The sequence below is a fragment of the Neopsephotus bourkii genome, unplaced genomic scaffold (genome assembly GCF_033783945.1).
Source record: "Neopsephotus bourkii isolate Nb327-2 ecotype Australia unplaced genomic scaffold, CSIRO-AGI_Nbou_v1 NB_335, whole genome shotgun sequence".
Taxonomy (NCBI): domain Eukaryota; kingdom Metazoa; phylum Chordata; class Aves; order Psittaciformes; family Psittacidae; genus Neopsephotus; species Neopsephotus bourkii.
This window is the reverse complement of record NW_026900841.1, coordinates 1155241-1178080: the sequence shown is the minus strand read 5'-3', so window position 1 is coordinate 1178080 and position 22840 is coordinate 1155241. Positions and strand designations below refer to the sequence as shown.

The following is a 22840-nucleotide window of genomic DNA, read 5'->3' as shown; positions in this document are numbered from 1 at the left end:
TGCACTGAAAGATGCTGGGCGCATTCCCTATTACAAGCAGTGAAATCCACTGTGTGTGTGTGGGGAAGCATGAACCAGAAGAAAAAAAGAGAAATGGGTTCAGTAAGTTGATGTTTTAAGAAATACAAACTGATACCTGTAAAAGCAGAGTGAGGCAGCTGTTGTCTGGGAGAGCAGTGAATAACTACACTATGGCAACAGACACTAACACCTTAACAGCTTTCTACATTTTATTCCTTTCTGATTTTGGAGAGGCTTGCTTCGTGGGTGGGTGTGCATTTACAGTGAGAGCCTTAGCCTAGTTCTTGCAATAATTGTCTGAGTTTGAATAAGAAGAAAGGAAAGAAGCAGATCCTACCTGCAGCTGCACAAAGAAGAGCTTTGCAAGTCATTCAGCAGAGTGAATCGTCTGCATTTAAGCACAGAATGGGTGGAACATCACAGCTGATTGCTCTTCCTGGTGTGGTTTTGACTTAACCATCTACCAAAATTCTTGGCTTGTATTGGTGCAGCCACGGTGGCGAGAAGCCCATCACTCTGAAGCAGCAGCTTTAGAAGAATTTCACAAAGCCTTTTAGGAAGATGGTTATATGGTATTCCAGCAGGAAACTATCACAGGGCCCTCATGAAATATGTCAAGAACATGCCATAAAGCTTTCTCGCTTCCCTTGAAAATGGAACATTTGGCTTTCGGTAACTAACCATAGTAACAAGGAAGATTGGAGCTGTAGCAGTAGTTAAGCAGAGAGGACCAGAGCTCACAGCAACCTGTGCTCCAACAGGTAACGGAAGATGGCCAACTCAATGATGAAGCTGGCAAACCTGTGTACAGGGTGATCTGCGCACAGCTGTGGCTGGTGGGATGCTGGGTCACTACCATGGGTGCTGCCTGAGCTACAGCTGCTGGAATTTGTTTACTTCCAGTGGTTTTCTGCATTTCTGTTGCTTGTGGTTGGCTAATTAATAATTTGCATTAGTTATGGTGAAGGAATTTACGGAAAAGTGAATTAATTCTTCATTTATATTAAACAACAACATGATTGATGTGCTAATTACATGGATGCTTGTTCTCAATATTCTACTTTATTATATGCAAATATGAAGGCCAGCTGCAATAGCAAGTTTTGGTTATATATATATACACACAATAGCAAGGGCAAGGTGAATTATATTTCAGCTTCATAAAACTTTTTTTTTACTGTGTAGAACTCAGAGAAGAACTGGGATATCTTCTCCCTGGATATGAGGAAGCTGGGAATAGGGGCTCATAAGTGCGTAGTGCCGTGTTGCTATCAGCTGTTCTGTGCGTGTGATCTAAGTACACAGGGCAGTAGTTAAGTTTAAGGATGTAATTAATCCTACTGACACCAACGTAAATTGCTGTAGTTTGATGTTCAGCTCTGCTTTGTGTGGCTAATTGTCTGTATGAAGTTATGCATTTAACAGAAATGTTTGACTTCATTACAACTGGAACTTAAAGCAGAATATAGGATCATATTTTAAAATATCATAGTGACACTGCATTTCTGTTTCCCCCCTCCATTAGACTCCTTTTATTTTGAACACCTGAATTTGTACAGAGACCAAATTCCTCTATTCAGCTCATTGTACCTGCAGGAGTAGGTCTTAAATAGAACATTATGAAGCACCTGATTTATTTATTATTTTTGAGAGAGATTTTAGGTGTGGTTTAGTAGTCTGACATGCTTTGGTACAGCTACTTTCTGCATTTTCTTGCCTGTAAAGCCTTAATGGCCAGAGTACATTTATTTGTGCAGGTTTGCAGGGGTAAAATAAAATAGACCAGATATATTTCAGAAGCTTTAAAAACAGTTTAAAGTAGATGTTTCTATAAATCCCTATTTTATTACTGTAAGTGCAGTTATGTCATGGAGTAGGACATAACGTTTCCTTTTGCACTGCTGCAAGGTACACACAGCTGATCAGTGGCATTTACAGAGGCAGAACCAAGCACATTAAGCAACTCTTTGCACAGTGCTATATGCAGAAATACAAAGTCAGTCCAAATTCCCATGAACTTTAATGGTATTTTTTTTTCTTCTAAGCAATTCTCCATACAAGTCCCATTAAATGAGCAAAGGATTTCTATTGATTACGCTGGCTTTAGCATCTGGCTGCAGGGTTTCAAGTGTGAATGCTGCAAAACTCTATCCCAGTTACATGCAAGGGAAAATAGTATTTTGGTATGTAAAGAAATCTCTTGATGTTAAAGAGATTGCTCTGCTATAGCCCCAAACACTGTTTTGAAAGTATACCTCTTGCTGACCATTTACAAGCTGGAATGAAACTGATGGATAAAAATGAATTTGTTGGAACAGACCAGGAAGACACCCCATTTCAGGGCAGATGCTGCATTAAAAAAAAAGTGTAGCTCTGTGGTGCACAGCACTATTGTAAGTGCTTGTTTTTTCAAGCCACATAAAGATTTTTTGGCAAACCAGACCCTGGGCTTGCTATGATGTTCCTTTGGATGTTTTTTTGTTGTGAACTGGGGAAAAAGGACTACAGTATCCCCATTGCTGGCATTCCAAACTTCCACTCCACGTAGCTGCTCTGCTCTGCATGATACAATACTGAATGGCCACATGGGAGAGAGCAGGTGCCTGTCCCTTCACTTGCTAAACTGAACTTGGGTACCAGTGTAGCTCTTTTACTGACTGAGACTCTACTTCCAGCTCTCTGAGGTATTGTAAGAGACTTTGGTCTGTACAGTTGCCCTTTTAAGCTATTCATGCTCAGATTGCTTCCTTTTCTTATTCCACTTGGTAGGGGAACTGATGTGGCTCCTTTTAGACTGTTACAGCTTTATATAGAGTGGCTCCCCTAAAATATTTTTTTTTTGTCTATTGGATATTATTATTATTGTTTGTGGGTTTTTGGAAGGTAGATGTTTTTTAAATTAATTTTTTTTTTAATTAGAAACAATATATTAAAACTGAAGCTAATACAATGTGAAGTATTCTGCCAAATTGGAGTAATTAATAGCAAGAAAAATAGCCCATGTAATTTCTGATTTAATGGTGATTTAAACTCTTATGTTTCTGCATCTGTAACATTAGAGTGGAATCTGTAGTGTTGTTTTTATTTAAGCGATCTACTTTAAAGTACTTATATAGGAAGCATTATTTAGTGCTTTTAGGATTACACTAAACTAATCTAAGATGTGCCTCATTAGTTTTCCTACTACGTGGAATGAAAGTATCACCAGCACTGGTCTTTAAACTGCATTTTGCAGTTCTACAATTACCATATTGATGCTTTTTTCCCTATGACAAATAGACTGTAGGGCTCTGCTGTGCTCTCTACATCCTAACAGTTCTTCCATTTACAGTAATATTGAGCTTTCCATAGGCATGATGGGGGTGTTTGGTCTGCAGTCTATATTGATCAAATGTAAATGGCATTATACAGGTGTTACAATGTGTGAGAGCGCTACTTACACACTATACTTGATCAGCTAGTTTTGTAAAGCGTTTAGTTTGATGGTTTTTAGTTAGTACCAAGGGATTATTGGTAGTGGCACAAAATATTCTGATATTTTGAGTTCAGAGGAACCGGGGGTTTGTACTTCAAACAAAACCCAAAACCCTAAATCAACTTGCATGGTCTTTACAGTATACAGATATCACACATATGGGTACTGCTGAAAAATATACAGACTCATTAATGACAGAGTGGGCAGTCAGTGAGTATCCTAACAGTTCATCCAGAAGGATTCTCTAAAGCAGCTGTTGCCAGTATGTAGCATACCTGAGTCTGTTTAATAAGTAGCCCATGTCTTGATAAAAATATGCAGTGCAGATGTGCTTATCCTCAAAAGCAAACTAATCTTTTAGGTTGTGGTTTGTACCTTTGCTTCTGATGAAGCAAATCTTGCTTCTCTGACTGACTTGTGCAAGATGCAGTGTCCCAGTTTATCCATCTTTTTCTTGAAGACATCCTAATTTTTTTACAGAATAGATGGCATAATCATAGAATGGTTTTGATTGGAAAGGGCCTTTAAGATCACCTAGTTCCAATCCCCTGCCATGGGCATATATAATAACATTCCCTTTAAGTCTAGTCTCCCTCTTGGCAAAAATAAGCAGAAGCCCATCTCCTCATTCATAGTCATCTTAAGTACTTCCGTAATATGCTAACATTTACATGTATAAAAAAATGATTTTAGAAAAATGACTGATAGGCTGATTGGTAGCACTTGGTCAGATTCTGAGAGGGCTTTAGCTCTCTGCAGGATGGTATGCAAGCCAAGCATTAGGAATCTGTTGTGGTTTTTTTCTCTGTTATAAACTGGTATATAATGCACATGCAGCGGAACACAAAATGGTGGTAGCAAACTAAAACTGAGACGGTTTTAGCTATTTTCAGACAAAGGATTCCAAACACGTAGGAAACCTTACATCTTCCTATATATGGACTCCATATTTCTTTCCATTGGAATGATGACTTAAGAGTGTTACAGCACTACAACAGGCTATTTTCTCCCTCTTTTTCCCGCTCCAGAAGCAGGACTGTGCCGTATACATTAAAAGTGCATATTCATTACTTGTCATTAATGAGCAGCAATGACTATGTATCCTTCAACCACAGCACTGGTGTTTTGAAAGTGATCTTTATCCTTCCTTATCACCCAGTTTGAAGTGAATCAAAAGTCATTTGAAAGGAGGATAAATGCCAACCCTTGAAGTTAATGTCGCTGTCGAACTGCTGTTGTTGAAAATAAATAATCCTTTTAGTTGTGTGTTTGCCTTTACTGCTCCAGCACAGTTTACATAAGCAGTTTCTTTGTAGGAGGTTGGTTCTGGGATGTTTACCACAGAGAAGAGCAGCCAACAAAATAGCTACATGGGGGGCTGTTTAAGAAAGCCTTCTTGATACTTCATGATACTGTGTTCAGTGAGGTTGATGGCAACCAGCTACAGGCGAAGTCCATGGAACAGCAGAAGATTTAGGATGTTGGGACCATCATAAGATCTAGAACATACAGCTGGGGTCTGTAAATGGTAACAGATGGTGAGAACACTAACAAAGGTGAAAAACTGAAATCTGGAATCCCACTGCTTCATGTGCATGTGGCTTGGGAATAGGCATTTTATTCCAAATATGCTTTGAATTGAAAATTTGTACCCTGCATGACTGAGTCTTCCGAGGTTTGTTTTGCAGATGTCAGTAAGTATTGAAAAGCATCACATTTTAACAGCATGAAGGCTCTTTCAGGTGACTCCTGCAGCTTGACAGTAAGGCTCCCATATGTATCAGAGATACTCATGCTTACCAGAAGTAATTTTTAATATGTATGTGTTTATATTATTTAAAACTCTTTGTCAATCTTTAATGTATCTTATACTATATAAAGGTTAGAACTAGCTACTTAAGAATTTACAAGGTCTGGCATCTGGCAATACAGATAAATACGTGGCAACTGGGAGCTCTGACCATGAAGTTTATTATTCTGTGTGCAGTCAATGTTCATTACAAGAAATACTTTCAGGGGTTTGTTGAAATGTAGATGTTGCATTCTTTACTATAAAGTTAGGATGATAATGGTATAAAAGGAGTTTGAGAGAAAGATGGGAAAGCAACCATACACCTTCCCATGCCAGGGAGGGCAGCATGGTATGTCAAGGCTGAGAGAAAGATGGGAAAGCAACCATACACCTTCCCATGCCAGGGAGGGCAGCATGGTATGTCAAGGCATCACAACAGACTTGATCATGGTTAACCTTTGTGTATTTCATTCTGGTCACCACAATGTTACTTGAATCCTGAGCACTGAAATGGAATGTGTATATTCTATTCCATTTTTGCAGGTATGTATTATACTGAAGAACTGTAGGTATTTAAGCAATTAGATCATTTGGCCCATTGTCTCTGCTTTAAAAGGCTGAATAAATGTCACAGATACTGTAAAGCAGATAAAGGGTGACTTTTGTTGCTTGGTGAGTTGGGCTTTTTTTTAATCTCTAACTAACAGCATTTGGAACATGTCTTCTTCTATCCCAAGTTCTTTTTCAACACACATGTAGGAAGTTGAAGGGAATCCTGAGACCTGTTTCTAGTCTTTGTAAAGAAATGTGGATTTGGGTCTCTCTAAGGTTTTTTTTTCCAGTATTGAAGATCTTTGCTTTCTGCTTTCTTCCCCATAAGGCTTACAGACAGCAAAGGAGGGGTGGGAAGAATTTGCCAAATATGCCATATATCACACAGCAAATATTCTACAAATTACATGGTCTTAAAGTACTTAGCTATGATCAGTAGGGTCATATTTTTCTGCAAGCAGTTGCACAAAATTCCATAGCAGAGCCAGGAATGGCAAACAGAAAATATTACTTGAATCTTCTAAATCAGCCTATTCAAGTTTCACAAAACAGTTCAGGAATTCTTAACCTCAGTTGGTACTGTCTGTGAAGATTAATCCACTGAAGTTCTAAAGAATGATATAGTAGAATCTGTCAGTAAGTCTAACGTTCTACAAGTCAATGTTTTCTATAGGTATTTTCTCTCTGATACAGTGAGCAGTGTAATATGCAGCTAGAGAGCGAAGCTTTGTCAAGTTCTGCAAAAATTGGATAACTAATTATCGTGACAATTTAGCAGATCAAATGTTGGCTTTTCTTGCATTTAATGGTTTAAAATATGTATTATAGCCTTTCTAAAGGATATGTTTTAGTAGAAATCAGTGAAACGGCTCACAGGAACCTCTTGGTTGAACTCCGCAGTGTGTGTTTCAGTGTGAGAATTTACTTAGGAAATCAGTTCCGTTCAGTGTGTTCATTAGCAATGAGGATGGTGGAATACAGAATAGCTTATAAAATATGCAGATGACACCAAGCTGTGAGGAGTTGCAAATGCCTTTCTGTATCGAATCAGAATTCAAAATAAACTTGGGAAAATTAGAAAGATGGTCTGAAATCAGCAAGATAAAATTCAGTAAAGTGCTGTATGACATATTTAGGAAAAAGACTTCTGATACACAAATAGCTGTGAAGAGAAAAAATGATAACAAAGTCCACAATGCATTGCTGTCACAAACTGAGGAAATGTAATTCTGGTATGTGTGAGGAGGGATGTGGTGTCTATGTCGGGTAATTATTCCAAAATAAGGTTAGTGGGGTCTGAGTTGATCTATTCATGTTTGGTCACGACTTTTGAAAAAGTTTAGAAAACTGCATCAGTTAGAGAACTGAGTTTGCCTAGTTTAAGACAATGTTAGTAACAACCATCTGATAGATTTTAAGACAAAAGGTAGAGAGAAATTGTTTTCTCTATTCCTGAGAGAAGAGTTAAGGGAAACCTCTGTGCTTTGCATTCAGAATGAAGAGAGTTGTGCTTTAGAAAATGCTTTTTGAAGTATGAACCCCAGAAAAAGCCACCCAGAAGTGCTGTAGAACCTCCTTCTCAAGGAAAAGTCACGCAAATCTGTGTTGGGTGAGTCTACACAGTCCTTCCTTAGCACAACATGGATTAGATGATGCCTTTCTGCATATGTTTCTGTAGTGCTGCGCATGAAATGGGAGTGGAGCAAACAGCCTGAAAAATTTTCCTCTTGAAACATCATGGAAAAATTGAATGGGCTTCTTCAGTGGGGAAAATTGCCTAGCAGTTGGGGCAGAGAAGCTACTCAGCAGAGCTTTGCAGGCCACATGGGGTCTGCAGCCTGCCACTTAGGGATCATGGGACTGTAGAATTACCACAAATTCTGAACCTAAAATCCATTTCTCTCTCATACATATATATCCAGTTACACAGATCATCAGAGGAAGAGCATGATTCATAGGTATCAACTTTGCCTCTTAGTCCTACCTGTGAAGAAACTATTTATTTATGTAACTTTCTTCCCACAAGAGCTTCCATTAATTCTGTTGATGGAAGCATTTTTCAGCATTACAGTACAGAAATAAAGCACAGAGCGTAATACCCTTCTCTGCCTTCAAAAGTGAGAAAGAAACACAGAAGGGAAACTGACCTTGAAACGTTAATGCTTTGGTTCCTTATTAATTTAGAAATGTGAGTTGACAGTTTGATGCTCTAATTGCAAGTTATATCTTTAAATATTTTCTTTTATCAACCTTGATAATTTAACAGAATTTACCAACTGGCAAGTTTCAAGTAGTTTTCATTCCAAACTCTTATACACCACAACACTGCTCCTAATCATCTGTGAAAAAGCTGCCATGCAACAGAAGACTGGGAATTGCTAACAGTAATGATGAAAACTAATTTAAACCAGGCCACAGGTAAAAGGTTCTGTGAAAGCAATCTGCATCTTTTCAAGTTGGCCAGGTTAAAATTGACTCTTAGAAAAGCAGTTTGTCTTTCATTACAAAAGAAGATAAGCCATTATCTCAGTACCCAACAAGTACCTAATGTGCAGGCCAAAAAATAGGCAACAGTGATATACTGAATAGGGAAAATCTTACGTAAGTTTGCCCACATTGTCTTTCCCTTTGCTTCTCTGTCTGTGAAGTGGTTCACAACCACAGGTGCAGTGTAAACCTATAGGGACTACTTCTTTGCCCATCGTCCCTGGTTGTCCTGTGGGCTGCCAACTCTTTCAGAATTGGCTTCAAGCCATGGCAGATGTAAACTAATCCTGTTTCTATGCGATTTCCAGTGCTGTAATTTAATACTCGTATAGGACTGATTTTCCCTAAAAGGAAGTGGCATAGCATATTTCATAAAGGAAGTGATATTAAAAGATTAGTTACATGATAATGGGCAATATGAATCATGGTAGAAATCATTAGAGGTGAGGAAATACAGCTTTCACTGCAGAGGGAGGATACCTGGAAGGGACATCAATGTTTTAACACCTGATTGCATCTACTTGTTTGTCACTACTGTCATGCTCTCTTTTTCTTCTTGGCTTAATTACTTCTCCTCAAGGTACGCTGGGTACCAAGTAAGTTGACTAAGCTTGAAAAATTGATTCAGATACATATATATGGATTCTGCAAACTGAAAATAAACAGTGGCTCTCTCTGTGGAGCAAGGTGGAGTTGCCTGCTGCTTTGGCTTAAGGCAGGTTAGAAATGCCCTGTTTCTGTACTGTGTAACAGCTGGCACTGTAGATTATGTGATCCTTTTTTCTTTTTTATTTTGGCCAGCAGTAATTATCAACAGCCTTGTAAGCAAAAGGAAGGAATGAATAAGTAAAGATTCTCTAAGAAGTGATTTAGATTCATGCCGGTTGTTCTTTACAAGCATTTTAGATGAAAGGCTTAGTGTTAGGCTGCAGAGATTCACAGTACACAATACTATAAGGACATAAACAATTTGCATATTATTACATAGGTTCTAGAAAAATCCTCGTTCTCTGATCTGATTAAGGATGGTATCTTGAAAAGGATTATTTATGTTTGTAAGTTGCTATGCTGTCAAATCACCAAGATGCCATCAGTGCATAATTCAGGAATGTACATATATCTTCAAAGGACTGAGAGCTAAACAGACCACATGCAGATCAGCAGGAGAATTTTGAATTTTTCTAAGATTTGCTGCAAGGCCAAACTTTGTTGTTTAGAAGAAAATTATTTTCAGCTGGCCCAGCATGTGCATTATCAGATCTAATGTGGTAATAGGTAGATTACAAGTCAGCTAACACAAATTAATGTGTTTTGATAATTGCACAAAGAGTGGATAAACAGAAAGTGATCAAAGACCGAGCATCACAAAATGGACTTTATTAATCACTAAAGCTGTGTCTATATCTGTGAGTTATAACAATGTATTTGGTACAATTATATGTGGAGGTATTGTGTGCTGTACGGAGTGTTCACTTTCTGAAGGTTTTTGTGAGGAGGAGAGCTGGTTTGGGCAAGTTAGGAAGTGTGTGGATTCTTCACATGAATAAATATGTTTTCTACTGCTGTACAGCTAAGACTAAAGATTTTGTGTGCATTGTGAATAGAATGAATACAAGAAGCTACCACTGTAAATTATGAAGCCTTGTGGCCTTTTAGAGATATGGGTTTAAGGTTCTGGAAGAGCATTTTCTAATTATTTTCAAAGATCTGCTGGGCAGTCTAGAAGGTTAACTACAGGTATGTTGAGATCCTAGCAAGTTTTCTCCCTCCCAAATCCTGAGTCATAGGAGCTTGGGAAGCAGCCAGGAATTTCACTAGACAGGATAGAGATTTTTAAGCATTGTTCTGGGTGAGATCTATCAGTGACATCCAGATGGGCATTTACATAAATGAAACAAAAGATACAAGTTTTGTGCTATGAGTATTTTCCCCTACTTATGTTCATTTTATGTTGGTTTTTTTTGTTTCCTGTTTTATTCTTTCTCTTTTTTTGTTTTAGTTCTTATTTTCTCTTTAAGAAGTGTTTTCCCTCTTCGCAAAAATACAAAGTTATGCTTTTCAGTTACACTGCCTTTGCATAACAGAACCTGGAATTAAATGTCAGGGTTATAATTACTGCTGAAGTATGCTGGCAGGTGAGACTGGATAGCTCAAGCCAAGATAAAAAGGTGGCAGAAATAACTGTATTAGAGAGATGCTGTGCAAAGAAGACATATTAGAATAAGCTGTAGCAGGCAAAATGATTGATTAGGCTTTTGTGGTGTGTTTGGTTTTGATTTCTTGGTGGGTTAATCTTGCCACTGGTGCACTCGCCCTCCTTGGCAGGACAGGAGAAGAAAACAGGCTGAGAAAGCCCATGGCTCAAGGCAAAGACCATTAATGTTGTTGTGGGCAAAGCAGACTCAACTGGGGGAAAGTTAATTTCATTTATTGCTAATTAAAACAGATTCAGGTAGTGAGAAACGGATAAACATGAAAGCAGCACCTTTCCTCCCCTCCACTGCAGGCCTTTGCTGCAAGCCCCTCAACCCTTCCATGAGGGGCAGGGTGGTATGGTCAGTTCACAGCAGTTTCTACTTCTCCTTTCTTTCCCCTGCTCTGATCTGGGCTCTCCCACGGCTGCAGTCCTTCAGGAAAAGGCCACAATGTGGCTCTGTGGGCCACAGTCCCTGACAGGAAAGTGATCCAGCCTGGGCTGCTTATGGGTGATGCAGGAGCTCCAAATGGCACTGGAACAGGACTCCTCTGCCTTTCGTGTTTCTGAATCTGTTGTTCCCCCTCCCTTGTTTCTCTTTCCTCTCTGGAACCTGGCCTAGAACGCTGCTGGAGATGGGGCAGCCACAACTCCATCTGGGCAGGCTGCGCCAGTGCATGTCCTTAGTGGACTCTCCCAGAAGCACCACTCGTCACTCACAGACAGGCACCGCCACTTCCTGTGCTGGCTCTGTGGGAGAGGCAGTGCGAATCGGCTGGATCAGACTGCCTGGCGCGGGTCCGCCCCCGCCCTCAGCTCTCCTCACAGAAGCCCATGGTGCCGGCAGCTTTCTGTTTACATCCCGTGCGAAATGCTTTTGTTTGCTTTTGTTTTCTTCTTATTCTCACCCTCACCACACCGCCCTGATGCAGATGAGGAAAATCAGAGATATGCCAAAAGGTGTGTGAACAAAGGGGTTAACTACCTGTTTCCCTGTCCCTACCTTCCTGCTCAGAAAGAAAAAGAGAGGTAATAATTGGCCTTTCTATTGATATTATTTTTTTGTTTGTGGTCTTCTACCCCTTTATCTGTCAATTTTAGAGATTCATCTTGATGATAATTAGATCCTTGTTGCACGGTTGCAGAGGTGAGGAAGCAGTACTGATCCTCCACATGTAATCATAGAATCATAGAATAGTTAGGGTTGGAAAGGACCTTAAGATCATCCAGTTCCAACCCCCCTGCCATGGGCAGGGACACCTCACACTAAACCATGTCACCCAAGGCTCTGTCCAACCTGGCCTTGAACACTGCCAGGGATGGAGCATTCACAACCTCCCTGGGCAACCCATTCCAGTGCCTCACCACCCTCACATTAAAGAATTTCCTCCTCATAGCAAATCTAAAATTCCCCTGTTTAATTTTGAACCCATCACTCCTGGTCCTATCACTACAGTCCCTAATGAAGAGTCCATCCCCAGCATCCCTATAGCCCCCCTTCAGATACTGGAAGGCTGCTATGAGGTCTCCATGCAACCTTCTCTTCTCCAGGCTGAACAGCCCCAACTTTCTCAGCCTGTCTTCATACAGGAGGTGCTCCAGCCCGCGATCATCCTCATGGCCTCTGGACTTGCTCCAGCAGCTCCATGTCCTTAATCAGTAGCCATTCTCCAGAATTCAGTGTGTGTTACGTGCATTCTTGACTTCAGAACTTCTCTGTTCTTCCATTCCAACACACCTAGAATCCTCACCAGTAAAGAAAAACTTGCCATTTCCCATCAGTTTTCATTATAGAATTTTTTTTTTCCAACCATTTATAACTTCACCCATATGTAAGTTCTCAGGTTGAAATTTCCTTTGCTAAATATCACGAACAAGTCTGAATTCTTGTGTAAGAACACATTAGGTAAAATATTTCTTTGATCAAGAAAAATGTGTTGGGTTTAGGGTTTTTTTTTCAGTCTTGGAGGAACTCTTCTGCTCTCATATTTTGGAGCAAGAAATGCAGCAGAAGAACTTTCTGGTCTGAAAGCAGCTACTGGCATTACCAACAATCCTCTTTGCCAGTATCCGGGAATTCAAATAAATAAATTTGATCAAATCATGAAGTTCTAATAATTGCATATCACAAGTGCTAGTCAGTAGAATGCTGTCTTAGATTTTGGCAGCTAAATGCTGTCTATATTGAGAACATACTTTTATGTGTAACTTCTGTATGTCAAACAATAGAAAACTGGATTTTTCCTTCCTTTCTGCCACAGAGCAATTGGGTGAGGCTGGATAAGTCACTTAGACTACTAATTATTTTTGCATTCTTAATTCTCAGCGTGCCTAATTTGAGACTTCTTGGGTTACATTTTTATTTCTGGACCCTTCTTATTTCTACAATCTCTTGAGGTCTGTAGGAGGCTCGTAAAAATGGCTGAATATGTGGTGATTTTGTGAGATGCTTTAGCCACTAAAATGGTTTTAAAGTTATAGGAGGTTTTGTGTGACTTACTGTTCTGCATCTGTGCAATTGGGTTTAATTGCTGTTATGCCTTAGCAGGGGGTTGAGGTGATGCTTTTATTGTTTTGTAATTGTCCTTCGCATACCAGCACTGTGTATTTTGTGCATCGAATGAAACAGGGCTCAGTAGGAACATTGCTATCTTAGGACTTGAAGGAACCTCAGGACACCAACCAGTCCTTTCTTCTAACCATAATGAAAGTAATCTGTAGGTAATACATGATAGGTGTGATGAGAGCTTTCAGAACAAGGTAATGATGGCAAATGGCTATGGGTTCCAGTGTTTCAGAAACCTTATTAACAGAAAGTTTTCCTTCACATCTGACTGAAATCTTCCTTGCCTCAGTGCAGTGTGGTTAGTGTTTGTATTAAAACAAACACACAGTTACACAGACAGATTTGGATTTAAAACTTTTTAACCTGAAGGTTGATTTTTTTGTGTGTGTGAAATGATCAAATATAGTACATGCTGAGACCAAAATTGTTTTGCATCTGAAGATACAATATTTTTATTTATGGTTCAGTCAAAATAATTTATGATTGTTCTGAAAGCAAATTACTGGGAGCACTATATATCTACCATGGCAAGTGCTGAAGAGATGAGCATGGCTTATAATGCTAGAATGAATTGTGTAAACACGGGTATTTATATACTCAATAGCAGCAAAACTCTGAAAGGGTTTGTTTTTTTTCTCTGGGCCACATCTCCTCTGATCCCACTTCTATCCCAAAGGAGAAGGAGGAGAAAGCTAATGTTCCTATCACATATGTTCCATTATTGATTTCCATTGCAGTCTACCCGAAGTCTTCCATGCTGGAAATAATTAGACCCTGTGAACAGACATGAAGCAAAAATCTATACAATGCTGGCTTGCCAGAAGTGAAGACAAGGGTGCCTAATTAATGTTGCATATAGAACGCTTTTTGGATGAATGGACTTCCCTTTCTTAGAAACAGCTCAAGAGTCGTGTTGCAGGTTTTCTGTTAATTAAATAGTGCTCACTGTGTGCCTGTAATAATGGCATGGAGACAAAAAAGAAACAACACTGGGCAGCAACAGCATTTTACAAGAGCTCCAAGAGCTCTCCAATTAGAAGACAAGCCTGTGAAAAATAAATCTGCAGGCTCCACAGTGATGGCAAGATACTTCCTTCTTTATGAAATTCACTTTAGGGATTGTCTCAAAGCTCTTTAGGAATGTGCAGTTACTGAAGAAGTTTGGACATTTCAGAAGTTGGACAGGAAGTGTGTTGGGAGGGCTAAGGTCAGGATCTGGATGGAAGTAGTATTTTCCTTTGAGTGAAAGGTGGACTGAAGGCAATTGAAGTTAGACCGTATAACACATCTTGGCAACTGAGAAGGCAGGTATTTGAGAAGAATATAAGAGAGAGAACTGATGGAAGGGCTTCACAACAGGCATGAACTTTGACTAATAGCAGAAATATCTAGAGGGAAAAGCTGGAGGGGTATGTGTTAAGATAGATTAAGAGAAAAATGTAAGCTGTATCCATGTGACACTGCCTGCTTGACTTTTTTCTCCAGATAATATAGCGATAGAATTTTTCACAAACCTGAAAAATCATAGACAGGCCTGAACCACTGATGGATCTTCCTGCAGTAGCACATGCTGTCAGCCATTTTGCAGCTGGCATCCTTTCCTCTTCTCGACTTCCATTTCTTTTTCCTTTGCCGTTCCTTGCTACATCCAGAGGAGCTTAGGACTTTGTTGCTAACAAGTAGAAGATCCTCCCGTGCTGGTCTCGCTTCTGTGTGAGGTGCATACTGGTGGGGAAGGAAGGTCCTCTCTTTTCGAGGATCAGGGAAGGGTTTGTAGCAGCCCTGGTGTGGATTTATCTTTGTATTTATTAGCCTACTCATTTTCTGTGAAGCTGGTCTCTAGAGTAACAGTGGTCTGTGCCTATGCTTGCTGCAGAAAACAGCAGTGGGATTTTGGGTGTGTCACTGGTCTCCAACAGTAGAGGGATTCTGGGACAGTTGTTCTCTGTAATTTGCAGGCCACTGGCATGCCTTCTTTCAGTTTAATTCTCTCCTTTTATCACTATTCTCTCCTTGCTCTTCTAGGTGTCTGTTGTGGCCAGTCTAAGTGATACGATTGCTCTCTGTGCATCTCTGGAGAGTTTAAATGGATCATTCCCTCATTCTCTTTTCTGCCTATAAATGCAAAGGGACTTTCTCTTCTTTAGACAAAGACAGAATTTAAATTTTTTTTTCTCTTGAAGAAACTAAAGAATGGGTAAAACCCAGGCTCCTTGCTCGGGCAGTTAAATTCAGCTGATGAATCTGTAGGAGACTTCCTAGACTTTCCTTTAAACTGCAAGAATAGGTGTCTCTTGTAACAAAAACTTAGTTTCATCAATATGCTTTTAGCATGGATTTGATAGAGGGAAGTATTTTTCAAACTACAGTAGAAGCTGTAAGTCTGGTTTAGGAATTTTGTGAATTAATTTGAGTGCAAGAGAAAGGTACTATTAAAAAAAGGATTTTTATAATAATGTACATTCTCAGACCTCTCTTCCAATTTGTCTGTTTATCACTGTCTCTATTCTCATTCTGTTCTAATAAGTGTTTTTCTCTGCAAACTGTGAGCTCTGATGCACAGCTGAAGTAGGAGCACATGCAGGTTATGATTCCTCTTCCTGTAGTTGCATTTTTGATTCTGAAATCCAGGTTTAATATGTTTAAGTAATCTACTCCTGTGGCTTAAGTCAACTCCTAGATACTTTTTGATGTTCAACAAATAGTAGAGCATTACAATAATTTAAATCAAATAACCAAATCCATACGAAATATGCTACTTGTTATCTTTCCAACTGATTGATTTTCTTCCCTGGATCCATTTTAAGCTGCACTGCAGTTGCTAAATCAAAAATAAACTGAGTTTTCAGTATAGGGGTGTGATAAGTGTATAATTTCCATTACATGCCAGTGTGCTGCATAATAAAAAATGAAAACATGTAACACATTTTGAGTATAGAATTGAAATGGATTTTCTGACCTACTCCCAGTGAATAGGTGATAAAGTGATGGCAGAGACTGTAACTCCTGAATTGAATTATCAGTTGAGTTACTTCTCAGTGGTAGGAGACTTTAGACCTGTGGGCATAATGAAGAAAAAAAAAAGCAAAAGCATTTGTCCTGTTTCCCTTTGGTCATCAGCAGCAGACTGACAAGCCACTGCTCTTTGAAGTTCATATTGGTACGGCTTGTTCATATATTACTCAGTCGGATGCTTGTAAGAGCATAATCTAACAAAATATTTTAAAGTGTATTCAAGTGTTTTATTCAACTGAAACCTCAAGAGAGGGTGGAAAAAAGCCTGGTTTCACAGAAGTCAGGCATCTTTTGTTGTTTTCTGCAGAAGTAGCAGAAACTCCTCTAGCATGTGTTTTGAATTCTTAGGAGCATAGAAGGCATCACTACTTGTTCCTTCCATCTAGAATCAGAGTCCTCTGTAGCTGTTGCCCTGAGTTAAAGAAATCTCACTGATGTGTATATAACATAAAATGAAATTGATACAGAATATAATGTGCTTTTCTGTTGTAGCTTGGCTTTACATCCTCAAAAAGACATTGTAGTCACTGGCAGTGATGATCACCTCTGGTAAATGTGGGCTTTACCTGATGGGAACATTGTCATGACAGGTGAAGGTCACACTGATTGGCTTTCGGGCTGCTGCTTCCATCCAAGGTTAGTGCAAACAGTCCCCTGAACAAGCACTGATCCCTTCTGGGACATATTTATTTGCTCTTTCTTTGTTCACTTGTCTACTCTGATGACTTTGTATTCTCAGTGTAACCCTGCGCTCACTGCTGAATTTCCAAACATGTAGATAAATGTTGCTCTGGCTTTTGGTGTATTGACTTAAGATTGATTGCCTTTCGTGTTTTGTGTATCTTAAACTCTGCCCGCGTGCCAGTGCACGTAACAAGGATTAATAAGCTTTTTAGGTTTCACTGTGTTCATTTGCTCCCTGTTTATGCATTATAACAAACACTGTTCCATTATTAATAATACAGAAAAGTTGATTTCTTGTATTAGGCATTATTTGTCATATGACTAAGAGTATTTGAGTTTACTTAGAGAATAAGAATACAAGCTCTCCTCCTTTCTTTTTGTAAAGTTTTGAAGCTGATTAATAAATGAAAGTGAATATTGAAAGTAAGAAATAAATATTTAGGTTATGAAGGTCATGGAAATAGGCCAAACATGAAGTAGATTTCTTGGTCATTCTGCTGAAAAATAAAATGCCATTTTACTCTTTCTCAAAAAAACCCCAACATTTATTAAGACTGAGACTCTGTATGTTAAAATGACTTTCCATCAGATTTGGAAGGCTACAGTTGCAATGGAATTTTTTAGTGTTAACATAATAAAGGTCTGCCAGGCTACTCACTGAGATTCACTTATAAAAAGAGCATTATTAAACCTATAACCTTTTATTTTCATTGTATTTTTTTTATGAAACAGTATTAGCTCTTTCCTTCATGAGAAGGAAAAATATCCTGTTCAATTTTGTGGTTCTTCCTGATTTCTGATATTTTAATAGTTAGCAGGCACACACACAGAGTCATCTAAACACAGGAAAATCCCCTCTGTCTTTCAAAAACTCAAGAACATGGAGTCATGCTTTCTGGGGTGAATCAAACATGCACTTACTCTTTTCTTGCATCTCTTTCTCCTATGAAACATAGGCTTTTTCTTAAGATGCTTCCATTTCACAGTGTTCTCCTTTTCATATGTATATCCTTAGAATGAATTTTCTATATTTAAAAGAAGAAAATAATATTTGACTTAAATAAGTTACTGGAGGAGAGAAATGGAAGACTCAGCTTCTTATTTTAAGGTGGTAAGAGAATTGTTCTAACAGTTTGCACAAAATTTGTGAGCATGCTGGACATCCTAAGTCTAACTTGCAGATAAACAGAATGCTGCCTTACCTCTTACCTGTTACGAATATAAAACTCATCACAGGGGAAGAAAGGAAAATACAATTAGAAGAGCATATTATCGTTTCTAAAGCTGCTGGGCATGCTAATCAGATTTTGATAATGCATTGTTACCATGACACCCGCTGACTCAGAGAATCAAAACTATTTTCTGATTAGTCTTTGACCAGAATACAGTCCTTTCAATACACTTTCCTATTCCTCATTCAATTGTTGAAATTAAAATGAGTTGAGGTACATCATTATTCTCTTGCAGTATAAATTGACTCCTGCTGAACGCTCTGGCGTGAATCAAAAGTGGTGCTGTTAAAATGATGTCTTCCGTTATTGGGTGAAATACATATAATGTGACAGAATATGTTTAATCATACCTTCTTGCTTTTAAGTAGGGGATTTCTAGCTCTCAGGTGTTCTGGAAGTAAAAACAATTAAAAATGGAAATTTCTCATAGATTATATTCTATAATCAAATGTAGATAGTCTCTAGCCTTGTTACTGTTTTAAAGACTTAAAATTATATTCATGCAAAAGTTGATAAGAAAACTATTTTTCTGGCACTAGGCTATTAAATTCTGATACAGGAATCTGGGTACAACTTCCAAACTTCTGCATTCTTTCCTTTTTGTCCTAAGTTAGAACATTTCTGTGTTTCTGCTTTCCATCTGTAAAATCAGGTTTAGAGCTATCTCCACCTCTGCTCTGAGAAATATCTTATGTCTATCCAAAGGATGCACATGCATGCAGAGTCACACACACCAGTCCACTTTGAAAACATCTTTGGACAGCATCAGAATGATCCACATGCTGACTCTGAGTGTACTAGTAATTTGAGGAGGAAGAAATCTAGAGTTGTGGTGTAAATTCAGCTGGTGCTTCTGCACATACAAATGACTGAAAACCTCAGAAATCAATTTTTACATGTTCAGAGTGTACTATTCCTTACAGTTGTCTTAGTGACACCACTGTGTAAATAGGGGTGAAGTTGCAGGTCTCATTAGTAGCTGTGAAGATCTGTAATCTTCAAGCTAATGGTGTGGTTTGGTTTATATATCAACAGCTTCTCCAAAAGCAGTGAGAGAATGGGGGTTTGTAGTAAGAACTTACCTGCATACAGTAGAAAGGCAAACATACATTTTAGGCTCTGGACCTTGTTTGCTGATTAATACAAATTAGTGATGATAATTGTCATTTGAATCTTTCCCAGTACTGATGTACAAAAATATCCTTAACTATCATAATGCGCTTGAACCTTAGAGGCAAGGACCACTGAGTTTCTGAAGAACTGTTGGATGGAGGGGGTTGTGGTCTCTCATTTTCCCCTCCACTGACAATATGCGTCATTCCACAATTTTTTTTTTGCTTAAAAACACATCTGCTTCGCATCTGAGCAAAGAGGAGTGAGGTGAGGGTGTGTGGTTTGCTGAAGTTTCAGAGTCTGTTGGTGTATGATTTTTTGCATTGCACTCAGTGCTCGTCAGTCTGTACAAAGGGTCTAAGTTCCCCATGTGTTCTCCCTGCATGGCAGTAGCTCCCAGGACACTAAGGGCAGCAAACTAGCTCTGTGCATGTGGGGAGAGCAGAACATCTCTGATGTGAGAATCTTTGCAGATCTGAGATTAGAATTTTGCCTTAAGCTTTTAGAATAAAAGTAAAACTTCAAACAGATCCTGTCATCTACAGGAGGTAGCAGCTAGAAGAAGGGAGGAGAGCAGGGCTTCCTTTTTGAAGCTCAGGTGACAACTGGTCAGACTTCAGAAACAAACACTATTTTTACTTCATGTGTCTGAAGAGTCCTTTGTGATGAATTAGCTATTGCAAGTTCCTGTCACTGTTGAAAAATTTAGGAATATTTTCAATTTATCTTTTATATGCATGAAGGAGTGAGGGAGTCAGAATGGCTTCTGACCGTTATCCACATGGGCTTCATGTTAAAAATCTGGATAGCTGAAGAGCTTTTTAGTGTACCTGCAGATACCAGGTGGCCCAGATGTTTGGAATAGCAGTCAAAAATCGTAGGTTGGAAAAGACGTTTAAGATCATCAAGTCCAACCTTTACCCCAGCACTGCCCAGTGCTCCACTAAACCATGTCACTAAGGGCCTCGTCTACATGGTTTGTTTTAACAAAAATATGCTGCTTCTGCCAGTTTCCAGAGTAAGCTGACAATGTAAATGCTTCACCTTTAAGAACCATACTCTAATTTCATTAAGATGTTTTGTGACATATACTAGATTTTTTTATCTTTATTACTAACCTTCCTGGGTGGCTGAAGAGTGAAGCTTTGCAGCATAGCAGAGGTGTATGTTAATGCCCAATAAAATCCCAGTCAGTAGTAGAATACTGTGTTCTTGTTCTGCATATGTGCTGGTAAAATACATAGTGTCCTTAATATATTCATAAATATTAATCAAGTCAACTGTTCTAAAATGTTTGTAGCCCTTTTCATGCATTGTTCGAGTCTGTGGAATAACTGTAGGTTCTTAACAGCTATTTAGAATGCACACTGAAAATTGTCGTCAACTCATTCGGAATGTCCTGTTCACATGAGACAGAAGCGGAATTGCTTGTATTCTTTCTGTTGTTATTTCAACTCTCACAGTTACTGAGGAAATAAATCAAAACTTTTATCAAATTGTTTATTATACCAAAAACCCCACAGCAGCTGTTTTGAACACAGGGTTTTTCTTTAAGTTCTGTTGCTATTGGAAAACTGGAGGTGGGTATTGTCCCCTCAGTAATTAGGGGAATAAAAAAAAAATAAATAGGATAACTGGATTCATGCATCAAACATATTGAAAATAAAGGTAGTTAATGTTTGATGGCCTAGAAAAAAGTGCCAGTGAGGGGGTACAAGAGAAAGATGAGGTGTTGGGCCAAAAGAGCAAGCCATGTTCTGAAAGAACAGAAGCAGCTCAAGAATGTATCTCTCGAAGCTGAAGAAAGTAATGTTACTGTGATGAAAACCTATGCGTGGAGAGATGAGGAAGCCAGCCTTGCAGAGGGACAGTACAGAAAGAATTAGCAAAATATGTTGAGGTTGGATGCAAGGATGTGGTTGAATGGGTTGGGGAGGGAATAGCAACTCCAGAGGGGCTTGAATTCACACCAGAAGCTTTTAGAGGAATTCAGTAACACATTAGAGCAGGCTGTGAAGGGGCCGTGATTTTGATGCTGCCTACTTGGCTGGGGGGCTGTGGGTAGTCAGCCGTGAAACATTTATGAATGCCTGGTCTGCAGAAAGGCGTAAGCACCTGTCTCTAAAACCAAGGTCTCTTCCAGCTGCGTAAGGCTGAGCAGCACAGAATCACTGCTGAACTTACGTTGGCTAATACATAAGCAGCCAAAAGCTATGGCTTGCTTTTGACTTCAGCTATGCCCTGTTTCTAGTGGAAATTCAATGCTCAAGATGAGTAACACAGGAGTAATGAGGAAGAGGGGCAAAATACAGTGAGAAAGGCATGCACAGAAAGGAGAAGTAGGCAGAATTTCAAGCCAGCCAAGATCAGTTGTTCAAATGTAGCAGGCAGAATCTGACAGTATTCATTGCTCACTGTATCCCAGGGAACTTCTGCTTGGAGAAGGAGGGAAACATTAAGGAGCAACAGTCAGTCTTGGCAACTTGAAGGTACATGTGTAATTTTGGAATTTCACAGTGGACACTCTTGTGCTTTAATTATCAAAATGAATTACAAGCAGGCAGCATGTTTCTGTTTTTACCCACTACCTTTATAGCACTTGGTCCCTGTTGAGGAGAGTCCCGTTACTGATAAATGCTGATGCATCAGTCCATACCAACCTTCTTGCCAACTATAATATTCTCATTTATCAGTGTGTGGTGAGAAACATCTGCAGCGTATGAAGAGATTCAGACAGACAATCTGACACTCAAAATAAATGGCTGCTTTCTTTCTGATTACATATTGCAAAGAATGTTTTTTGAATAACTAAAACTGTATATGGCCCATGAAGCCTCATCAAATGAAAAGCACTTGATGACATCCTGAGTAAGTAGGGTCTGTAGCCACAAGAGCAGGATAATTTAAAAAATTCTATGGACATCAAATATATTCCTCATAATAATAATTCCTAAGGCTGGTCTGAGATGTATTTTTATTTCTATGAGAAGAAACAGGAAATATCTATTATTCCATTTTGTTTAATGGACCCACTTTCAAATATTGATGCTACAGTTATTTGGTGAAACTGGGGAGACTTCAAGACCACACAGTTGCCACTGAAGTTATGATCTATAAAATATTGCTACAAGCTGATGCTTGTTAGTTTTAGTTAAATAGAGCAGCATTTGTCTGTATGTAAGATGTAATTTAACATTCAGTTGTGTGATTTGACTGTGCTGCTGGAGGCTCTTTCTAGTTAGAGACCTTCACATACACTTTTGGGGCTTTTCATAATATCTGGCAACATGAAAATAGTTTTGGAGTTAGTGATTTTAAAGTGTTGCATTTTGTTACCACCCATCCCATAAAGCCCCTGCCCAGGCTGGCTCAACAGTCACGCTAAGATAACACCATACATGTTAACCTACTCATGACCAAAGGAAGTTCTTTGAGATGTCAGGAAAGAACAGGATGAGAATTCAGCTGCATCAGGGGCCCTTTCAATAATTCCATGATGGTAAAATATCAGATGTGATGTGCTCAGGTACCCTTCATTGTCATCCAGACTGTATTTCTGGTGGCACTGAAGAGTTTTGTGTGTTTTCATGGGATAACTGCCCAATTCCAAAGTGTCTATGCAGGCCCTAGGCCTCCCAGATAATTAATTGTGTAGGCATTCAACTGCTCTGCAATACACTTCCAGTTTGTCAGCTCCTTCCAGGCGATT

General features: G+C 39.1%; 1 protein-coding gene across 1 annotated transcript in view; it reads left to right on the top strand.

Annotated features, from left to right (window-relative positions):
• Positions 1-22840, top strand: part of SPAG16 (sperm associated antigen 16) — a 422997-nt gene that overhangs the window by 194050 nt on the left and 206107 nt on the right. The window contains 1 exon segment of the mRNA XM_061348067.1: positions 16595-16738. Within this exon segment, the coding sequence (XP_061204051.1) occupies positions 16595-16738 (144 nt within the window).